At 33.8% G+C, this 22,040-nt stretch overlaps 2 protein-coding genes across 8 annotated transcripts in view; one reads left to right on the top strand and one right to left on the bottom strand.

The window, feature by feature from the left end:
- LOC106133546 (uncharacterized) overlaps positions 1–22,040 on the top strand; it is a 113,383-nt gene that overhangs the window by 22,694 nt on the left and 68,649 nt on the right. For 3 of the 5 annotated variants that reach the window (XM_060946867.1, XM_060946869.1, XM_060946861.1), the window contains exon 2: positions 5,862–5,879. The exons of the other annotated variants lie outside the window; for them this stretch is intronic. The gene's annotated coding sequence lies outside the window, so the exon portion shown is untranslated. The remainder of the gene's footprint in view (positions 1–5,861; positions 5,880–22,040) is intronic. 5 annotated transcript variants of the gene reach the window in all.
- LOC106143579 (uncharacterized) lies at positions 11,713–20,192 on the bottom strand. 3 transcript variants are annotated; one of them, XM_060946880.1, is made up of 15 exons: positions 19,153–20,192; positions 18,235–18,298; positions 17,757–17,840; positions 17,284–17,340; positions 16,760–16,828; positions 16,356–16,388; positions 16,163–16,219; positions 15,255–15,317; positions 14,932–15,003; positions 14,501–14,707; positions 14,190–14,246; positions 14,030–14,068; positions 13,379–13,444; positions 13,122–13,270; positions 11,713–12,102 (listed from the first exon to the last, which is right to left on the bottom strand). In XM_060946880.1, the coding sequence occupies exons 1-15, from the start codon at positions 19,213–19,215 to the stop codon at positions 12,031–12,033; spliced, it is 1,152 nt and encodes a 383-aa protein (XP_060802863.1). In that variant the 5' UTR covers positions 19,216–20,192; the 3' UTR covers positions 11,713–12,030. The 3 variants fall into 3 exon arrangements, with proteins under 3 accessions (XP_060802863.1, XP_060802866.1, XP_060802869.1); XM_060946883.1 differs by lacking the exon at positions 15,255–15,317; XM_060946886.1 differs by lacking the exons at positions 15,255–15,317; positions 16,356–16,388.

The following is a 22,040-nucleotide window of genomic DNA, read 5'->3' as shown; positions in this document are numbered from 1 at the left end:
GCTTTTGCTACTAATTCCGTAGGCAGCTCGTTAGTCCATGTAGGTACCAGCCAGCGCCTGGTGCGTCGGCCATACTTGTTTGTGACCTTGGGGACGAGCAGCTTACCTCCTCTTTTAGCTGCACGGGTTGGGTATGTGTGGACTTTCTTAATTTTATGTAATTCATTGCCGTATTGCTCTGTAAGAATTGCCGTTTTAACCATTGCTTGTACCGGCAGGATATTGCACAATTTAAATAATTTCTCATAGTCACCGTTCAAAGAATTCTTTACTGTTTTATTAATTAATAATTTTACCGTTCTAATTTGTAGACTTTTAATTTTATTTAAGTGTGTTTCTGCAGCAAGTCCGTACGCACCCAGCCCGTAGCCAATATTTGCGTCTACTAACGAGTAATACAACATATACATAATTTTTTTACTTACAAAATAGCTTAAGTTATTTAATTTACCCAATATACTTCGAAGTTTTTTACATACATCACTGGCATGGTGTTTCCATGTGAACGAGCTATCTATATTTAGTCCCAAATATTTAAAAGTTCTAACACATTCCAATGGTTTACAATTGCAGTTATTTTTATTGTTATGTAAGCATTCATAGCTGTGGCCTGTTATTATAATACGTGCGTCTTTATATTTATTACTGTGAGGGGAGTGTATGATCATGCATTTCGTTTTAGAGTGATTTATTATTAACCCGTTGTCATGTGCCCATCGTATAATGTTTTCAAAATCTTCTTGTATCACTTTAGTAACAATATCTACATTTGTCCCGCTATACGATAGGCACGTGTCATCGGCATACATATAACAATTTGATTTTTGTATCACATTACTTAAACTATTTACATGTATTATGTAACCAACTGGGCCATAAATAGACCCAGTTGGTACACCGTATTTTATGTCTCCCAAATTACTTTCAGTATTTGCGATTTTTACCTTTAGCTTTCGATTCTCAAGATATTGCCTGAACCAATTATTTATAGGGCCTCGTATACCACATTCTTCCATAGACCGCAACAGGCCGTCGTGATCAAGGGTGTCAAATGCCTTTTTAAAGTCAATATAAATGACTACCGTTACTTTTCGATCATTTAATGCTTTGTTCACATCGTCGGTAAATTGTGCTAATGCTGTAGCAGTGCTTTTTCTTGGTCTAAACCCGTGCTGTACTTCATTCAATATTTTATTTTCATCTAAAAATAGTGTAATTTGCTCCATTATTAATTTTTCGGTTATCTTATTTATTAAGTTTAAAATTGCTATCGGCCTAAAATTTGTATATTCTAAGTATGAGCCCTGTTTATATATTGGCCTTATTACGGAAATTTTAAGTTCATCCGGATATTTTCCTTGACTTACAGTTAGGTTTATGAAGTGAGCAATAACTGCGCATACCGGACCGCTAATCTCCTTTAAGTCTCGCGGCCTGACTCCGTCCGACCCCGGCGACCTGTTGCAGTCTAGTTTGTCTATTATCCTTTTTACATCCGACGGCGTTACCTTTGAGAATCGAAAGCTGACATTTGTCTCATTAACGTAACTTTTTCTGTCTAGGAATAATTTGCTACATTTATGTTTTATATTATCAATTTCATGTGTAAATGTTGTGCAGAAGTTATTACATACATTCTCAATACTTTCTTTTACTAACATATTTTTTTCAATTACACTATCAATGGACTGTGCCCTCCTTCCCATCCACATATTAAGATTTTGCCAAATTTTTCTCATGTCACCTTTACAATTAATTATTGTATCAGATTTATGCTTATTTTTAGCCATATTTATGAGCCTCTGCGTTTTATTTCTATATTTTGTATATTCTAGTCTAAAAGTATTATTTTTAGGTTGTCTTTTCCATCTTCTAAATAACTCATCTTTATATTCAATCATTCTTTTAAGTTTATTATCCATCCAGGGTTGAGTTGTCCTTTTATTTTTAAGATCACCAAATTTACTCGAGGTGTCATAAATATGTCTAAAAATACCGTATATTTTAGAATACAGTTCTATTGGTTTATCTATTACTAAAAGTTCTGTCCATTGCACTTCACAAAGTTTTTGCTTTATTAATTTACTATCAAAAATTATTTTATTTGAATATTCTTTTACCTCTCTATTCATTGTCATCGTCAAACCGGTCAGATAGTGGTCGGCTACGCGCCGAGTAAGTACATACGCACTCAAATCAGCCGGGCAGTTACTTCGCACGTAGATGTGGTCCAGGCATGACGTTACACGGCGGCCGTCCACTATCACATCTCGCGTAATGTCTTGTATTCCGCACTGCAATCCGAGCTCTGTCATCGTGTCCATGTACCCGTCTGAGTCCTTGTCCGATTTTAAAATATCTATGTTGCAGTCGCCGATACATATTACTTCCTCCTTGACTGATATGCCATTTATAATATCTCTTAATTCAGTAGTAAATAGCTGTTTCTTTAAATGAGGGGGTCTGTATACTGTGATAATATTTATTTTGCATCCATTAATTGTCATTATCCCGTGCAATAACTCGCAATAATGTGTCACAGTCCTTTGTTTCTCAAAATGAATATTATTTCTGACAAACATCAATATTCCACCTCCTTTCTGCCTAGTTCTTGTATCTAAAAATGAATTATACCCTTCAATCTCATACATACAGACTTCTTCCTCTTTTATATTAATTTCGGTCAGACAGATAACATCCAGTTTTTTCATGCAGTCTCTCAGTAACAATTGTATTTCTCCGAAGTGTTTCCGCATTGACGCCACATTCATGTGTACTATCTGTATGGCCAGATTATTTTCGTTTATGTAAGTCGTCCACTTTTTTATATCTGTGAATTTAGTGTAGTCTATATCTTTTAGTTCTTGTAACATAATAATAGTTTTTCAATAATAAAAAAAAGTGTATATATATCCTTTACAATAGATAACAATTATTTATTTCAATTTTCTGTATTTTTCGAAACGTACGAGTCAATATCGTTTTCAGAGCGAATATGGAAAATTTTCTTTGCATTTTCATCTTTTTTAATTAACACTCGTCCATTTTGTATCCATATGTATTTAAAACTTTCCTTTAATCTATCTTTTGTTGCCCAAAAAAGTTTTCTTGTATGTCTCGTGACATTTTCATTGATATATATTCTTGTTGTATCTGAGTTGGTAAATATGTTACTATTATATAGGGGTTTCATCCGTCTTTGCAGCCATGCTTTTTTGGCATCAACTGAGCGAAGTTTTACTATAATGGGTGCCGGCCCCTTTTCAGAAATCACTCTTACTCTCCAGGCTCTTTCTATATCGTCAGCATTAAGATTCAACAATGTCGCTATCCTTTCGACTACCTTATGTACTTCTTCTCCATCTACCTTCTTTACGTTAATAATTTCGATGTTTCTCTCTAACTCTTTCTGCTCCAACATCCCTATGCGCTCTTCTAATGCCTTCTCATATTTTTCATGATATACATCTTTTTGCTTTAAATCCTTAATTCTATTTTCAATTTTTTTAATATTTTCTGTAGCTTCTTCCTTAAAAGATTCAAACTGCCCAAACTTTTTGCCGAGATAATCTACTGTATTTTCAATTTCTTTATTTACTTTTCTTAATTCACAGACTTCGCTTTTTATTTCTGTTATATCTTTTTGCATCTTTTTTGACCTATTATCTTGGTCTTCTTTCATTTCAGCAAGAAGCTTGTGAACAATTTTAAAATCTTCCCGAAATCCCGCCATGGTTTCAAGAACTGCCGCATAATTTTTACGAACCGTGTTTTTGCTGCTTGTTTGCGACATGTTTGATTCACTATCCGACTCTTCTATATTTCGCTTCTTTTTAGCTTGTCTAAGATTAACCCAATCTTCTAAGTTAATTTGTTTTTTCATTTGCGATATATTCGTATCCGAGCCGTAATAGGTATCTTCTTTTGTCGGCGTACGCATCATCTTAAATCGTATAAAACGTAGTTATGTTTTTGTTTTTGTCTTCTTATCGCAGTAGTAGGTAAACAATGTCTCCACTGCGGTCCACCTAGCAACACGAACGCGCCTATGCAACGCACACACACTTTCTGTCTCTTTTTGACGTAGCACTTTGTCCCGTTTCCTTATTTAAATAGGCAAAATAATTCACTGCACACGTCCGCACGCTGCCGCGCGATCCACGATGTCTTTTGCGATGTCTTTGCGATTGCTGCGTATTTTGCGTTTTCATGGGAAATTTCCCGCTTATCATCCTTGACACAGTTATGAGAGCGCGACAAGCCTCGATTAAAAGTCTGGAGAGAAAAAGTACAACAAAACACTTTAAAAACTTGGGATTCTTCTTCTAGGCGATGGGCTAGCAACCTGTCGCTATTGGAATTTGAATATATTATTAACCCAAAAAGCTGAACGTGGCCTATCAGTTATAAGGCACCTTATATATCAAGTATAACCTTCCTTTTAACCGTAGAGTAAAAATAATTTCCGAATAAAATGACTGTAATATACTCGTATCTTCGGACTGGCAGACGAACATGATGAAACTTTAGTGTTCCGTTTTTGCTGTTTGGAACCCTACACAGACTACAAAGTATTTATGTTAGGTGAATTCTAAACTGAACTCAACCTACCTCTAAGTATCTCATATAAACTTACTTGTAACATTTATGATGATATAGAATAAACCAGTACCTATTGCAAAAATATAATTATTGTCGCCTATCGATTTATATCCTCATCTCCCGAATGACACGAGAAATATTTAACGAATTAGGTCATCTCATGTAATATGAGAGCGAAACAGGAACATTCTCGTCATCCGCCTATCGGGGGTCATTCATAATAATTTTATTTGGCTACTCCGTGACTGATGACAGATATTGATGGGACCCAATGTTACTCTTGCTGGCTCCCTTGTTATATTTGTCAGGGATGGCCGAAGTTAATGGCATGGGAGTTTTATTTATATGACAGCTTCATAAAGAGGAAGCAAAGATAATATGATCGATAGTAATGGCAGTATTCTATAACTTTGTTTCCCTCTAACAGACTAAATTAAGTTTGTTATTTCTTTGCGTAAGCTTCCGAGGATCATCGAAGTAGCAAATCAATTGATTGCACGACTAGAAAAACTTTGTTCTTTGTTGTTACAGAAAAGTCACGCAATTTACTTATTAAACCTTCACTAACTTCGTGGATTCCGTAACAATGTTTTTGTGAAGGTTTGGGTGTCAACGAAAATTTAAACTTCCGAAGTCGCCACAAAACAATTAGACGGTGAAAATTAAACAATGAGCTATCCGAAGCTGTTGAACACGAAAACAGAATGGCATTGTGGAGTGGCTAACGAAAGAAACGTATAAAATCTTACTTGACACTAAATAAAAAGTGAAGTTAGCAGGAGAGCTATTGTGGTGGAGAGTACACGTAAAGATCCCACCGGATCACTCGATACGGTTCTGCTGAGCCATGGAATACTGCCATCACCTAATTAGGAGTCTCAAAGGAGGTTTCATAGACGTTTATTGCACAGCGCTTGAATAATACATCTTTTCATTATATGCAAATTACAGTCTATTGTTTGCTTTAAACAGATAACATGTAAGTAGAAACGTAACATTTGTGTATTAACCACTTACTTCCCCAGTTTGGGTAGCCACACAATTTCTAATATGTTAATATACATGTGACATTAGAAAAATATTAACAAAAACTGCTTAAATACTAAAAAGTAAAAACGTAAAGAACGTTTTACAGACAGTGCAACAAAAATAGTTGTTTTAATTTCCTCTAAAAGGAATTCAGGAAGCGCATTAATTTAGATATCCGCTCAGCATATGTAAATCTCTCAATCATTCACCCTTGTTTATTTTTGTTTCAGAAAGTGTCCAATTCAGAGGTATGTAGCAATTACGAGTAGTTTGAAAATGTCTGTATTGAAAAGAGAAAAGGTAGCGTGCACTGCTAGGTCGTTCGTCAGTACACTATCACCATTTCCACGTGACTGGAGCAGTATATTTTTTCCCAGGTTGGTTCATTTACAAACACAACTCACAGGCAATATTGCTATTTTGCGTCTCCACAGTTGTTGAACTAGGTTATAGCGATAATGGAAGCCGGATGCTCTGTGGCTTTATGAAAAACTCGACGCCGTTTCCGTGAATGTTAAAAACCTCCTAGTTCAATAGGTGAATAACGTTTGATCCTGTTGGAAGTAATGCCGTGTGAATAGGAATAGATTCAGGGCTGTCTTTTTAGGTAGGTACTCATTGTATTTTTTATTAACTGTTTATTCTTTATACTTCAAGAAAAATAAATTAAATATGTTTAAAGCTATATAGTTTCTGTCAATAACATTGAGGAAAAGGAAATTAAAATTTTAATTTAAACTTCAATTTATTGTTTAGGCTTAGTTAAGGAAGCCAATGAATAATGAAAATATTCTAAAGTAACTGCTGTTTGAGCTGTTCCCGCTGAAGAAATTCGAAAGAAGGAAAGTACCGTCGTCACCGAGCTAAATTAAAGTTTGTTTGTTGTCCGGGTGTGTTTGCCGAGCCACGGCTCGCCGGGACACCGCGCGCTAGCTTCGCTGATTTGGGGGAAAACTTTCCTTGTTTTGCATTTTCTGGAGCACGGGAAAGTCGCCCTAGAGATTTTAATATTTTATAAGTATCACAACTCCTTTAAGGTGGGACTATTTATGTTCTCTACTGTATTTGAATCCCGCAGAAGAGTCAAAGTAAAATAATTTTAAATTGTTAATTTTCTATAAAATTTGGCGCCGGTATTAAGATACATAGTTCAGATTACAGCCTAAAAAAAACAAGAAAAAAAGTTGATTAAATGTAGAAGGAGAGCAACAATTCATTAACTGGAGGCAAAATGTCCATGTCGTGCTATCTTTTGCAAATATCAAAGAAAAATTGAAATGGAGTCGGTCAGCCGAGCCACGGGTCCCGCTGTGACAATCTATTCGCTTTGTCAGTGCAACGGCGGGCGGCGGCGAACGAGTGCAGGTTTGTCTCTGAAACAGGTTAAGTAAATAACCCGATCGATGTTCATAATGGACGAATGGAATTTCCATGTTTGCTGAATAGAGTTTGCACTCACATATCAGATTCAGATTTTAATTAACGTCGTATTGTACCGTTTTTGTTATGCAGCGCAGTTATTTATTTCGATAATTTCGTGGAACATCTGTTTTTCCAACAACACGGTGATGTTATCAAGAATGCAAATTAATATATCTTTGTGATATGAAGACCAATATAAAATAATTTTCAGTTTTTGATATCCATGTCGGTATTGAGTTTTGGCTCATTGACTGTAATTAATCAAACCTATCAACTGCAAGGGATATTGCGTTACGTAGGTTGTCCTATGTCTACTTAAGTATGTGTATATTTACTGATGCCACTTTAACGTCGATATGGGACATTGTATGGATTCTCCTGTGAAAACGTGCATAGTATAATTTTTGATACTATTCATATTAGGTATTTTCAAATATATCTAGAAAGCCATTTATTCTAGCAATTAATAGGTAAGTTGTAATAACCTGTAGCGGGAGCGATGATTCGGCTCGACCGCCACCAAAGGGAAGATCTTCCGCCAGGCTAGGTGTTATGCCTGGGGAACCGCGGCTCCAACGATGTTGTGGCGGAGATGGTATATATAGCTCCAATCCGTGAAATCTTTGAAATCGCGATTTAGATTCTTCGCTGCTATTGGTTGAGCGCGTCAATTTCTTCGCGATGATTGACAGTTATTGTGTGATTTGATGTTGTGACGAGTGGCGTAGAGATGTCGCCACAACCAGCTATACAAAATTGAAACAAAATTGCAATTCTGATAAAGAAATATAATTTAATGGATGTATATTTAGAATTTTATAATTTAGTATACTCGACTTTGATATTGACTAAAGGGTGTCTAGAATTCTAGACACCACGTAACTAAAATGAACAATATAAAAAAGTTTTACTTATCCGATTTAATTTTATTATGCGGTGAGGGCAAAGGTCCTGGTCGCGTTGTCTGCGGTGGCTTAATATTGAGAAGCTGATGAGGCTGTATCGAATTATGTGGTAGGTGATGGTAGGTCGTCGCACCGCGCCCGCACCATGCTCACAAAATAAGGAGAGCACAAAGGCATTGCTCTTCTTTAATCTTTAAGGCCCGGTTGTGTTTTTAGCAAGCTCCCTATCTGATTCTTAATCCCATTAATATGTCCTCCAGCGTAACTTGGTATAAGAGAGTCTTGTAACTACAAAAACACATTATTTGCTACTGTACTGTGGATCTGTTTACCTTGTAAGGACAATACCTGTGTGTGTGTAAACTTTCCAAGAACTGTGTAGTGAAGTGTCAATTCTAGACTGTCTTTATTTACTGGTACAGTAATCCGGTTAGGGCGACCGCACGCGCCGCCGGCACTCGTCTGATCGAAACGTAATTGGGTATGCTCACCTGCCGCACCACAAACCTATTAAAATAAACAGTTTTCAACAAGCTGAGGTTACATATTTGTCGCTTTACTAGAAACACCCAATTAGAGCGGGACTGAATAAATGCGTAAATCCATCTGATTTTTCATAATATTTTTATAACCACAAAAATATTATTATGTAATCTAATGCGCAAATAACAGGTGACCTACTGGATATATTCCATTTAACCACGCTGCTAGATAAGATTTTCAGGTTTCACATTTAAAAAAATCTGTCTTGACGGTCTTATTATATGACAGCCAAAACAAATGACGGTTCATATAATAGAGTCCGTCTAAAATAATATAAATAAATTGTGGATTACGTTTGATAGCCTCTCCGGATGGCAATTTGCTGCGAAGTAGAAAATTGGGAGGGCAACGTCGCGTAACAAAATAAAAGGTTTATGTTCAATAAAACCACTGCAGACTGTTGCTACAATTTGGTGATCAGTAAAAAAGTATTAGTAATTCCTTTATAATTATTGGTCATTTTATAAAAGTAATATAATTTTAAGTAGTTTTTACTTATAATAATGCACCAATATACACATGAATAAATATTATTAATATAAATATAAAAATATTGAATAAAATCTATTTAAAGAACTTATTCTTAATCCTCTTTTCTTAATATTAAATTTTGGTTACTTAGTACTCAAACACAATTGTACCAAAATTTGCCGTCACCCTCTAATATGTTACGGCGTTGACAAAAATCTTATTATATCTAGACGTGAGGAAAGCGCTGCACTGTAATTAAATGCAACTTAAGCAAGAAAGGGACGAAATAACTTAAGACTTGATGCTAACGAAATTTTACTCTGCCCCGTTTTTATAAAAGTGTTGGATTTTCAAACCCAACTCTTAATCCTCAGTTCAGTGCGCCTTGTGACGGCGGCTGGCTGCTTCTGGAATATGGATTATGTCTAGTCATTTGAAATTCAGAAGAGATAACCATTGCTTTCCCATTCGTAATGATGAATACATTTTCTTATGAGAAATATTAATGTTTTCATGTAAGTACTTCATAAGTTCATAGTTATTTTTGATTGTATGCATAAGATATTGCATAAGACTGTACTCTTAAACATATACATGCATGTATTTTAATAAAATTTAAAAAAAATCAATACTAGGGTTTACTAAAGAATTTATGTCTGCCTGGATGTATGTTTGTACGCACCACCCGAAAACTGTTGCTCTGATTTGAATGCCTTTTTTTCAAATTTAGTCTTGGTACATCTTAAAACCTGGTATGAAAAACATTCTAACCCCACTCCTCTAAGGGGCAATGCAGAGCGTCAGTGATTGAGATTATCAGTGAACTTTTATGGCGAACGAAGTCGCTGGCAACAGCTAGTTTTATCATAAGTTTTATTTTACGCCTTAACTTAACCTGAAAGCAGGTATGTTCACTCTACTAGGAATACAAAATATGGAATTTATGTTTTTGTAAGTATGTAACTAAAAAATATCTAATAACAATCTCAGAAAAAACCTTTCCTATTTCAATTAATACGATCTGTTTATTGTCAATTAAAGGAACGACAAGAGTAGCTTACAAACAAAAGAAGTTAGAAATTTACAGCTTTGTTTGATACGAACAAACAGAACGGTGGCCGAGAGATGTCATTCGATTCCGGTACGTCTGCATTCTCTTCTCTGGCCTTGTCCAACTTATGCCAAGAGTTTCCTCTACGGGGCACGTGTAACCTTTTACCTTTAACTAAGCAGTATTCTCATGCATGTCAGTGCAAGATAAAGAAATTCTATGTATCATAATTTAGTGCTTTATCGACGTAGAAAAGTCACTCCTACTTATACTATTTTGGAATGGCGCATTTTTTGAAAAATATTGTCTCGTACATGTGAAGACTTTATATTGTCCTTTGACTGATATATTTGATAGCTGTACCCGCGACTTCGTCCGCATGGAATTGTTATTTTGGGCATCATTGAAGCCCTCAAGGATGCATAATTTTACCCGTTTTTTTTTTCGCATTTTCCATTATTTCTTTGCTCCTTATAGTTGCAGCGTGATGTTATAAAGCATTCCTCGAATAATGGTCTATTCAACGCAAGAATTTTTCAATTCGAACCAGTAGTTCCTAAGATTAGCGCGTTCTAACAAAGAAACTCTTCAGCTTTATAATATTAAGTATAGAAATATCTGGAAAAAATCGTGCTCAATGTGAGTAAAGTGGATCAATTTTTTAGTTTGAATTTGCGCATATTTTGAAAGTCAAGATAATATCAAGACATTATTGTCATCTGACCTATAATGTATAAATGAGCTCAATATGAGGAAAGTATGTAAAATTTTATTTTGGATTCGCGCATTTTTAGTAAAAAATGTTGTCAAGAACATATCAAGATAATATTGTAATCTGATCTGACCTATTCCCTGACCTGTTTACATTTTTATGCAGATGTACATACATCTGCATAAAAATGTGCAATTTCAGGAAAGTAGGTCAAATTTATTAGCAGAGAACATTATGTACTTAATTTTGCAAGGTTTTCTTTATCTTCACCTGAAAATTTTGATTTCAGGCAGATGACAGGACACGTACGGATAAATAATGGTTCATAACTGTTTAAGTTTACCAAAAATAAAGTTACTAGTTAGTAGTATGTATCTTTATTTTTGAGTATTTGTTATCGATTTTTTGGCTGTAATTTGTAATTATTATTTGTAGTTATTAATGAACTAGCTGTTGCCCACGACTTTCTTCGCATGGCTGAATTTTATATATTTCCTAAAAAATCATTTACAGCCTGTGTTTATAGCATGTTAACTACGGTGAACAGATATATGTAAATCTAACAGAAAAGTTTCACTCGAATTTGTCCAGTTGTTAAGAAGATATGCGTGTACAAACAAACAGACACAGTTTGGTATGTAATGTAAAACATAGCATAAGGGTAGACAGGGCCAACAGTCTTGAAAAGACTGAAAGGCCTCGTTCAGCTGTTTGGCTTGATGATAGAATTAATTCAAATAGTGAAAAATAGCCTAAAATAAGAATCCCAAGTTTATAAGCCTGTAAAGGCTGTAAGGAGACTAAGTGCGCCTTTAACTACATTCATGGGAAAGAGTTGGAGTAGTCTAATAGTGAGCAAATTTTGACCTATGCCCACTTTTTTTACACTCGTATTTTGCCAAATATTGTTATTTTAAATTAAGTGGCTATAGTCAAGCTGAAGAGAAAATTAAAAAAAAATATGTCATTGCGCTATATTGTGTTTTATTGGATTAATTCTTCAATTAAGAAGAAACATATGGCTGACTTACGTTTAGTAAGAACGATAACTTTTATAGATGTACAACAACAACCTATGTAGGAGACTATCTATTTATTAAGTGAGGAAGGATTATAAAGGAAGGATTTTTGTGAAAATATCACAAAATATCATAACAGGGATGGAGATATCTCGTGTATCTCCCGTATGGACGTATTTAAATAGTTAAAAACCATCACGAGTGATTTATGGATGATCCTTGGGTAATGTTACGATAAATCGACTCTTGGCTAGCTTTAAGAACGTCTTCATTCAGTCACCCTAGTATAGTTGCAACTGCTCTGTGACCGAGGTCGAGGGCAGTAATATTCTGACGTCCTTTCACTACCTGAAAAATGTAGAGATTGCATTCAGATGTATGTAGTAGCTAAAAAATATTTTTGAAGAAATTGTACGAAAAATAATCAAATTTATTTTATGGTCATGAGCTACTTAGAAAAGTCATGTTTGCTTACATTATTAATCACACCGGAATTGATAATTTGTAAAGCTTTTTAATTTATAGTAGTTATTCCACGTCAAAATTATATTAAGATAATTAAGCTAGACCATCATGGAATAATTCTTTTTAAAGTGTTCCAGCATTCAAAATCATTTATAGTTGAATACATGATTTTGAATGCTGGAACACTGCCACTATGTTGCCAGGATTCGTAGCTATATATAACAAAAAAATCATTCCAATCCGTCCGGATTTTTTTTATTCTTAATCTATAACTGTTTATTGATCGCCTAGTTTTAGTTGTATGTAAATATATTCAATTCTTTTTTACTGTTTATATACATAATTTATTAATTAATACGAGTATTATATATTTGAGGCAGGCAGATTATGGTAAATTAAAAAAACTTTGCTTGCATGTAAAAATTACTGGCACACACTGTTTCTTCAATGTATCTAAATTGAAAAAAGTATAAAGTTAACATCGCATTGGATTTAATGAAGTTCATTATCGGCAGGGATAATTCTTTGAAACTGTTAACTGAGACTTGAAACACACCGAAGGACTTAATCTCTAAAATGAAAATTTGTACCGATATTTAATTCTATTAAAATATTTTGTGATGAATTCTTAACACTTAGAGGTATAATTTGATGCTTATATTTATGCCAAGATAAATTTTAACTTTTTGTCATCTTTAGGTAATTTTAGTTGCTGGTTTTATTTTATACAATAATAATATATTTATTTAAGACATTTTTATGTTGATTGTACGTATTGTATATCTTATACATACATACATATCTGTCTACCCCGCAAGGTATATCAAATAACCTTGTCGGATAGACAGAGCCAATAGTCCTAAAAACTTGATAATTATATATATTTTTTTGAGATTCATTACCTGGTCATTATCCGAGGCGGCGTCCAGTTTCACAACTTGTGGCTTTTCAGCAATATTCTTGTTTCCTGGTTTCACAGTGATCTGGTCATCAGCATAAACATCGCCATAGTCGTTAGAATCTTCTGTAACTGATTTTGTTATGGCTTCACCTGGAAACAATATTTGGTAGGTAACATTTGTATAAAAACGTATTGTACATACTCTGCTAATCGGTCTAAAAATTTTTCGCAAACGGCTTCAATAATTATTTTACTCACCATTTAATTCTGCATCAACAATTTTACGAAAATATTCTGACAAGCTTTCAATTTTTTCGGAACTTGCTGCAATAAAAGATAAGTTTGTTTCTAGTCATATAGAGTAAACATTTTAAGTAAATAGTGTTACTTATAGAAAAAACGAACTTAAAAACTAAAATAAACTCTTAAAATTACATAATTAGTGCTATTTGGTGGCCGGCACTTTAGAAAAGAACTCCAAATCTTTCCCATGAATATCGCAAAAGGCAATAGGATAGGCTTATAAACTTCGGCATTCCTCTGGGTGGTGGGCTTCATGAAGCCATACAGTTGAACGTTGACCTTTTCTTCGAGACTGTTGGCTCTGCCTACCCCGCAAGGGATACAGACGTGACTTTAGGTATGTTGTTAAACAGTGTATACAAGGCGACCTGACAAAGCTAGTATTAAATAAAGTGTCTTACCTAAATTTCTTGGCTTCAGTTGAAGTATTCTATTTTCAACTGCCAATTATAATAATACTTTTAAATCATTTATTTTAAAGATTAAAAATTTCTTAATTATATAATGTAAATTTGCAGTGTGTTATTTAAAAATTTAATAACTCAAAACAAGTTTTTTTTTGTACATAAGTCTGCATTTTTCATAGTCAATATTTTTAATACTTACGAATTTTCTCAACTTCTTCGTCCAAAGCAGTTATTGATACTGTAATTAAATAAATGTTTTGTATTGCTTCAAAGAAGAAAAATTGCGGGAAAATTAAACCAAAAGATTTTTATAGATAAAAGTCATATGTCTGTTAATATCTTTAAATATTTATACTCACAAGCTCTTCGAAATTGAGCGACAATATTGGGGTCTATTTCCAAATTGTTTTTAATGTCTGTAATAAAGACAAGTTCTGTTATAGCTAAATAACTTATATAAAATTTAACTTATAACAAGCAAGAATACGAAATATAAGAAACATAACATACGAGAATTTCAATTTTATAAATCATATAAATTTTGAAATATAATAAACTCATTTGCATTAGTGTGGCGAGTACTGCGATGACTATCACTTAAAGTGATCACTACAAATAAGGCTAATATTGTAAGTTAAATACAATTAATTTGTTATTCAAAAGCACTTACATTGCGAATGGTCGATCCTTTGGTTTGGTTTCCGCTCAATACACTTGGCTTGCAGTTGACATGAATCTAAATCTGCCGGGTCTTTGCATTCGTAGCTCCAATGACAAGGAGCCATATTTTGACTAGTTTTACGAGTATCGTTCATGTTTTTACGTTGTACAATCAAATGTCGATTTCTTCCCAATTTGTTTATTAACTTAACATTTCCTGTAATATTGTTAATTTTTCATAACATGAACGGCAAATTATTTTAACATATTGTATTTTTGAAAGTAAAAAATAGTTTCTCAAATATAAAAAAAGTCCTGTATTCTTTATAATCTAAAAAAATTACATTAATAAAATCGTACTATTTTACAAATTAAGCCGATCATTAAATATATGTATTTTCGTATTGATTGTACTCAAATGTCCATTAGTTACTGTCATACCTCGACGTTTTGCTTTAGCTTTCTTTGGTTCCTTCTTTTTAATAGCTTTGTTTCGTATCCTTTTGATTAATACTAAAAAAAATGTGGAATTAAATTAGCATGGTCAAACTATATGATTAAATGGACATTATGTTATGTATTTGTATAAAACTAATTTACCTTTAAAACGAGATTTATTCCCTTCTTTAGAATCGATTTTTACTCTTTGTCCTAATAGAAGATACATTATTATTTTATGCAATCTTTATAATTAAAATAAAACAATATAAAATTATATGTTATGTTTAAACAACCAATTAATTATAACAATTTAGCACTCTTACCATTAAGATTTATAACTTTTTTATGTTTATGTGATGTCTGCTTGGCGAAATTAGTTCGTATTGCTATTTATTTAAATAAAAATAAAAGAAATGCATTAATGTAAACATAAAGGCATGTAGTTATTAAATTATATAATGTCCAACAATAGAAGTCAAACAAAGACATGTAACAGGTTAAAAACATTATTGTTTAAATTTTGACCCCTAGGAAGGGTACCCATCACGCAGGCAGCATTCCCGCGCTGTATTGCAATAGCAATACGCTGCGCAAGAAAGCTGCCTGCGTGATGGGAACCCTTCCTAGGGGTCAAAATTTAAACAATAATGTTTTTAGCTTGTAATTTAGAATAGTTTTTTTTTATTATTATAAAATAATTAATATTAGTTTAAATTATTTAATTAGGTATATTTTTTATTAGTACATTTCTGATTAATTATAAACAATTGTATGTAACAGGTTAAATTGTGCATAAAATTTAGGCTCAAAAAATGTTTACTCTCAATTTTAAATACAGACCGTGAGAGTTGCACTGATAAAAAATTTCTTTAAATCTGCGTGGAGCAGTTTATTTTACTTTAGTCTAAATGTGTGTTTTGTTTTTTTGTTTTAAAATAAGGTTTGTAGTCAGCCAAATTACTCTGACCTTAACCAACAATCTAAGAACTCGACAAATTTCCTACATTTTACACCACGCCGACCACTCATGAAAGGAGCTCGTCTGTTTATCAAGGGATTGCTATCATAAGTGCCTTGGTATTCAAACTTTCTTATTTATATTTTTTATCACTGCTTATTTAGATTTCTTTGTAATTACTGGACCCTGGACTTCTAACCACTACTTCATTTATTGGTACATCGATCAGTACAGGGGTCTTATTCTATAGGTACTTAAGGATTTTGCATTTACCTGGATCTCCAACAAGGGCTAAGCGCTGCAGCGCATCAAGTCCTTTTATATCTTCGTCTGAAATCGAAAGATTTTCAATCGTTTCTATTAACTGTGAAGTAATATCTACTTAAAAAAATTAAACACTTGGAAATTAATTTATTATATCATCTACATTTCACGTAAAACACCCTTGAACCTTTTCATCTTTTACCTTTTAATCTTACTATTCGGCTTGAAGTCATAACTGTAATCAATACATATAATAACACAGTAAATATTTATTGTCTGTCCATTAAATTTTCTTCCAAAAATCTTCTAGGGGGCGATTATAGAAGAGTACCTAACAGCAATAAATTTTTTTTAGTTCAATGCCGTTTACATATACGATTTTAATTTAGATAATGTGAAAATTTCTACTTTGTTTTTTATATCAATAAATACTAAAACACACTATAGTCTCTAAAGAATTTAAATGTAGCAATGTAGGAATGGCAATCTAAAAAGGTCTGGAAAAGATAATTATTAGTAGTTGCCACAGGCGCAGTGGCTAATACATAAACATTACTTTTAGCGTCAAAATCCTTATCACTCAAAAAATAAATAAACGGAACTCACAAAAGCCTTGAAATAATTTATCCGCTAGATCTTGAGGACGCTTCGATGAAGAAACGATTCCTTTTCCTTCTGAAAATTCGAGTCTGTCATTAGTCGAGAGTCGGTTATTCGAGTCAATTATTATAACATTAACAATAAGATAAATAAGATTTTGATTATAAATATTATATTATCATTTTTAAAAAAAAATAGCCAGTGCGAAATATTCTCACCTCCTGGATTTTCCACTAGAAGCCAAGAGTACAATATATTATTGAACGAATAATTCTTTATTTTACACTGAATTAGAATACATCAAAAACTAGTTATATAATTACCAGCAATGTAAAATTTGCCATAAACATAGTTATCGGAATACTACACGGTATTCTAATTTCTATGACCATGTAAGTTTCTTATTATGCAAGCTTTTGTGTAGAGATTAATAGAAGAAAATTTCTATTTATTTGACTCAAGTCCTCACAACTAATAAGCTAATATACCGTTAAAAGAATTATTAGGATTCAGTCTCAATAAATACTAACCTTTCTCAAATAGTTTCTGGGCAACGGGGAGCAGCTCTCTAGCAGTAAAGGTATCACCTATTTGGTACAAATTGAAAATGAGTGATTAGAATGCGTAACTGCCTTTTCAAGGTACTTTTATATTTATAATAGTTACCGAAATATCAATATTTAATACATAAAAATAAAATAAAAACTAAAGGAAAACGAGCGTACTATAAATAAAAATATTTTATGCATTACCAACAGCTAAAGGCCTCTCGAGATACTTCTCTGAAAAAAGTTAAATTACCTTTTTACTACGCTTTTATTAGTTTGGGTTGTTTATTAATTAAGGTAGGGGTGACGAATTTCGTATGTAATAATTGTAGAAAATATTTCATCGATCTAATTTCCAGCTAACCAAAGAAACGTTGGAATTTTTAAAATTAAGATTAAATTAAAAGTACTATTTGTTTATTTCGTATTCACTTAAAAAAATTATGACATCTCACCATCAGTATTTTTATTCACGCTTCCATCGTCTTCAAAATTATAGTCATTTCTTACAATCTTTTTATGACCAGTTTTTGCATTTTCTAAAAAATAATATCATATTAGTAACATTTCTCACTCATGGTTCATTAAGTCAGTACACTTAGAGCTTTAACAATAGAATTTCTTGTATTACAACTTGGGATGGGCCCACTTTTCTTCTGGACTACTTCTGACCTGCGTTTCGTGCGCCCTTATGAAAGTTTCGTTATTTCTTGTTAAAGCTTGTTATTGGTAATTTATTGTTTTGATTTTTGACGTAATATGTTGCTGAAAACTTTTGTAACCATTTGACTAAATATACTACTGGTAACGCTATGCTGATCCGAATATAATCCAATATTGAATAAATAAAAGTTTTATACAAAAATATAATTGGTCATTGAATCTAATAATGATAAGTCAAATGTGTGTACTGAAAACGGTTTTCAAACTTACTGGTATTATTTCTTGTTATTGCTTGAGACTTGCTTACATGTTTCACCCGTGGACTAGCAAAGATCTGTGTATGGAATAAACACGTACATTATTTTTAGGGTTTCGTACCTAGAACGTTAAAACCGGACCTGTCCGTTTGTCTATCACCAGGCTGTATCTCATACTACTCAACTGTGATAGCTAGTAAGATGAAATGTTCACAAATTATGTATTTCCATTGCCGCTTTAAAACAAAATCCAAGTAAAAAGCGTGATGATGGTACGAGCGCGTGTCCGATTCGCACTTGGCCGGTTTTTTAGACTCTATGATAGTCTCCGGTATTCTGATCCTTAATTTAAAAACCCTAGTGATATTTCATGTGTGTCCGCATTCAAGAACGCTCTTTTCATCAGTTGGCCCTATTATAATTTAAAATGTATCTTTTATGTATTTGACGATTTGTTTGGGTCCTATAAATCTGGAAATATTCTTTTCGATAGAATTGATTGGCTCTGTTACTCCTGTGCAGGTTATTGACGTTACAAATTAAAGGAATGAATAATATGCGCTAGTTACGTTTAGTGCACTGTCAGCCAAAATATTTTTCGAGTTATGTTAGTGCGCATCTAAATTATAATCAAAACAATACTTACTAATTCCAATGTAATCACCGTTAAAAAGAAAACAATAACATTCTGCATCCTATACATATCTTTGACTTGCCATGGGCTACAATCACGGGAAAATAATTACTTACGTTAATCAAAATGCAGCGAGCGTGTAATTTATCAACTTCGAGCTCAATAAGGCCGAACGATTGCGATTCAGGTTTGTCACACACAAAGTAATGAGGAAACAAATCTACAACCAAATTGACTATCTGATATCTTGGCGTGGTTCTTTCTATTATCCTTCAATTCCGGCGTTCATATACATACCCAGACATCATGTGAGCGAAAAGATAAATTCTTATATATTCTGTAAAATGATTGGACAAACATAACCGCCCGTCTATTGGTCTTGGGGTTGATTTGTCGCTCTCCAAAATACTTGCAGATCCATACAAAAATATAAATTTTTGATCCCGTGAAAAAAGTAGATTTTATTACTCTGGAAGGTTTTGTTTATTCGTTACATACAAAAATAAAAATATTTATATTAATAGTATGTATAAATATCCGTGATATCTTCATATCGTAGGTAAGTAGTGTCATTTATTTCATATTCTGTAATTTCACGTCTTTCTTTCCGAAGGCACAATACACATTCAATGCACGGCCAAATATGCGATGGACGAACTGAGACAAGATGAAGTATATAATATAGGTTTACTTTTTTTACTTTCTCCTAGTGTAAGTACCACACCCCTCCGGAGGATAGCCGGGTTCGCCTATATTGGTATAAGTATTTTAATGCAACAAAAAGAAACACGCACTGTAGTAAGAAGTTGGTTTTCTGTGTTGTCCATACTCTTGAATGGAGAGAACGTGACTCAAGGGTTTGCACCGCATGCATGTGGTTGCATTTCATTGCCTACATTCAAATAAATATAAAATGGGAATATAAAAAATTAGGCCGTTTTTCAATAAAAAAAAGAATAGGACCATTCCATCTCATCCCCATGGATATCGTACATATAAAGGCGACTAAAGGATAGGCTAACAATCTTGGGATTCTTCTTTTAGGCGACAGACTAGCAACTTGTCAAACAGCTAAACGTGGCCTACCAGTCTTTTTAAGACTGTTGGCCCTGTTTACCCCGCAAGGGATATAGACACAATTATATGTATGTAGGTATGTTTATTATTTATAGGGTATCAAATGTAAAAATTAACCGTAACGCCAAAAATAAATCGCTCGAATAGGATAGATTTTTAACTCAAGTGTAGAATAAAGAGCATAGATGAATATTCCTAGTTCGTTCAGCAGGAGTAGAGACAGAAGGAGGACTATCTCACGATATGAGCACGATCAAGATACAATAAGGAATTAGTGTGCAGCAACTAGATAGAGGATACGTACTAATTTGAAATTATATTTTACTAGTTGGTATTACTTTTATCGCATTGTCCCTAAGACCACGAAATTGTAACTTTAACCTGAAAGATATTGTCAAAATCTTCATCAAAAGTGCGGCGATTTGAAAAAGCACCTTCAATCAATTTAAATCAAATTCAAACGGTACCAGAAATATTCATGATCTTATTATTTTACGATACTGGTGAAAGGTTGCAGCGTGATGACCTGCGATAGATATGCGCCGGCGCTGCCACGGTAGCGACGTTTGTTCCATTGTTGAGCTCGGTTTCGCCATTTAGCACGACTCTCACCACGAGAAAGATGCTAACACCTCACAAATTACTAACGAGTTTCGTAAAGAGCGCCTTGTCGGTTGATCTAGATTCCTTTATTGCATCGCTATGAATTTTTCAACCGGAGATTATCTGTCATCTTCATTGTGCCCACACAATACGGCTATCAGTTAAGGTAAACACGAGTGAAACTTGTATGGGAGTATCAATTTCTGACACATTCCCTGGTATCTAGGATAAAACTTAAAAGGAGACGGACAAGCAGCTTGGTGGCAAGTACGTTGATTTTTGCTTTCGCCAAGCATATTGACCGTTTAAAATTGATGCCAACCCCAAGCCTGTTAGTCAGGCATTTACGTGCTTGCTCCGCGGTTGATGTGATTTTATATTTTTGCAACACCTTGCTGTTCCACCTTGCTGTGCTGGATCAAGCTGCTTGACGAGCGCATCAAATTGCTTGCGCAAGCTACACAAGTCTACATGCTTTGCGACAAGCCAAGCTGCTTGTACGTCTCTATACCCTTTAACGTCATCTTTATGCTCTCGTTTGTCCTGGCTAGCTGTAACCCCCCGGCTACGACATTAAACTAATATGTGTTTATACTGAAATCGTTGAATAAAAAATCGATTCATCAGATTTTTCTCCAGCAAACATAATGAGATATTTTATGTGTTGTTGTGTGATCCACTAAAAGTAACATCGTCTTCCTCGCGTCGTTTGCGGGTAATACGCAATAATGTGCGACTAAATCATAATAACAAGGAAATATGTATGCAATATTAAAGAACTTTTCTCTGAAAAGGACATTCAACGACTTTACCGTGTTATCTTTTTTATGTTCATCTCATCAAAGATGGATGGATGATTTCAAGCCTATATTAGTAACTTTAAAGATTATACAGACGTTTATTTATTTTTTGATGATATGAATTACATAATTCAGAAGTAGAGTACACCGGGGCTCAGGTTGTAGGTGCGCTAATGTTTTACTGAGATTTTCATTTTTCCCCCTACCATGATAAAAAATATTTATCACCCATGAAACGACCACTTCTGTGTTCTATTCAAATAAGAGAAATTAATAAAACTTTATCTTATTCTTCGTTAAGTAATAATAAAGCCGATGTAAGAGTTGCGTTTGTTATTATTTAACAAGAATTAATATGGAAGAATTTACAAAACTAAGTTATGAAGTCGCTCGAGCGATGAGGAGTTTTGTATTTGCGTGCATTATTGCTTCCAAATACAATAGAATGAAGAACAGAACACGAGAGTGGCATACAACAATACGAGCCCCATGTAACCGTTTGCTATACGGAGTGTTACTTCGCGCATGTCGGATACATCGACAAGTTTGTAATAAATTAAACAAGTGAATGAAGATCGAATCTATCCGGAAGAACGGATATCCTAGAGCGGTGGTTGCCCCACCGTCACATAATTTTACGGCAGGCGATAGGATCCACTGCACACCGTCTAGACTCGACGAATACGCTAGACTTGTACTCCGACT

This window comes from Amyelois transitella, chromosome 2 (genome assembly GCF_032362555.1).
Source record: "Amyelois transitella isolate CPQ chromosome 2, ilAmyTran1.1, whole genome shotgun sequence".
Lineage (NCBI taxonomy): Eukaryota > Metazoa > Arthropoda > Insecta > Lepidoptera > Pyralidae > Amyelois > Amyelois transitella.
This window is presented reverse-complemented; position numbering and strand designations above follow the sequence as displayed.

Excerpts from the sequence above, each read along its gene's own strand:
- LOC106143579 (XM_060946880.1), bottom strand. The coding sequence starts at position 19,215 with ATGTTTGTCCAATCATTTTACAGAATATATAAGAATTTATCTTTTCGC. Across the intron at positions 17,841-18,234 it reads AATAACAAGAAATAATACCA|AAAATGCAAAAACTGGTCAT; the intron begins GTAAGTTTGAAA and ends ATTATTTTTTAG. Across the intron at positions 17,341-17,756 it reads CGTGAATAAAAATACTGATG|GTGATACCTTTACTGCTAGA; the intron begins GTGAGATGTCAT and ends TGTACCAAATAG.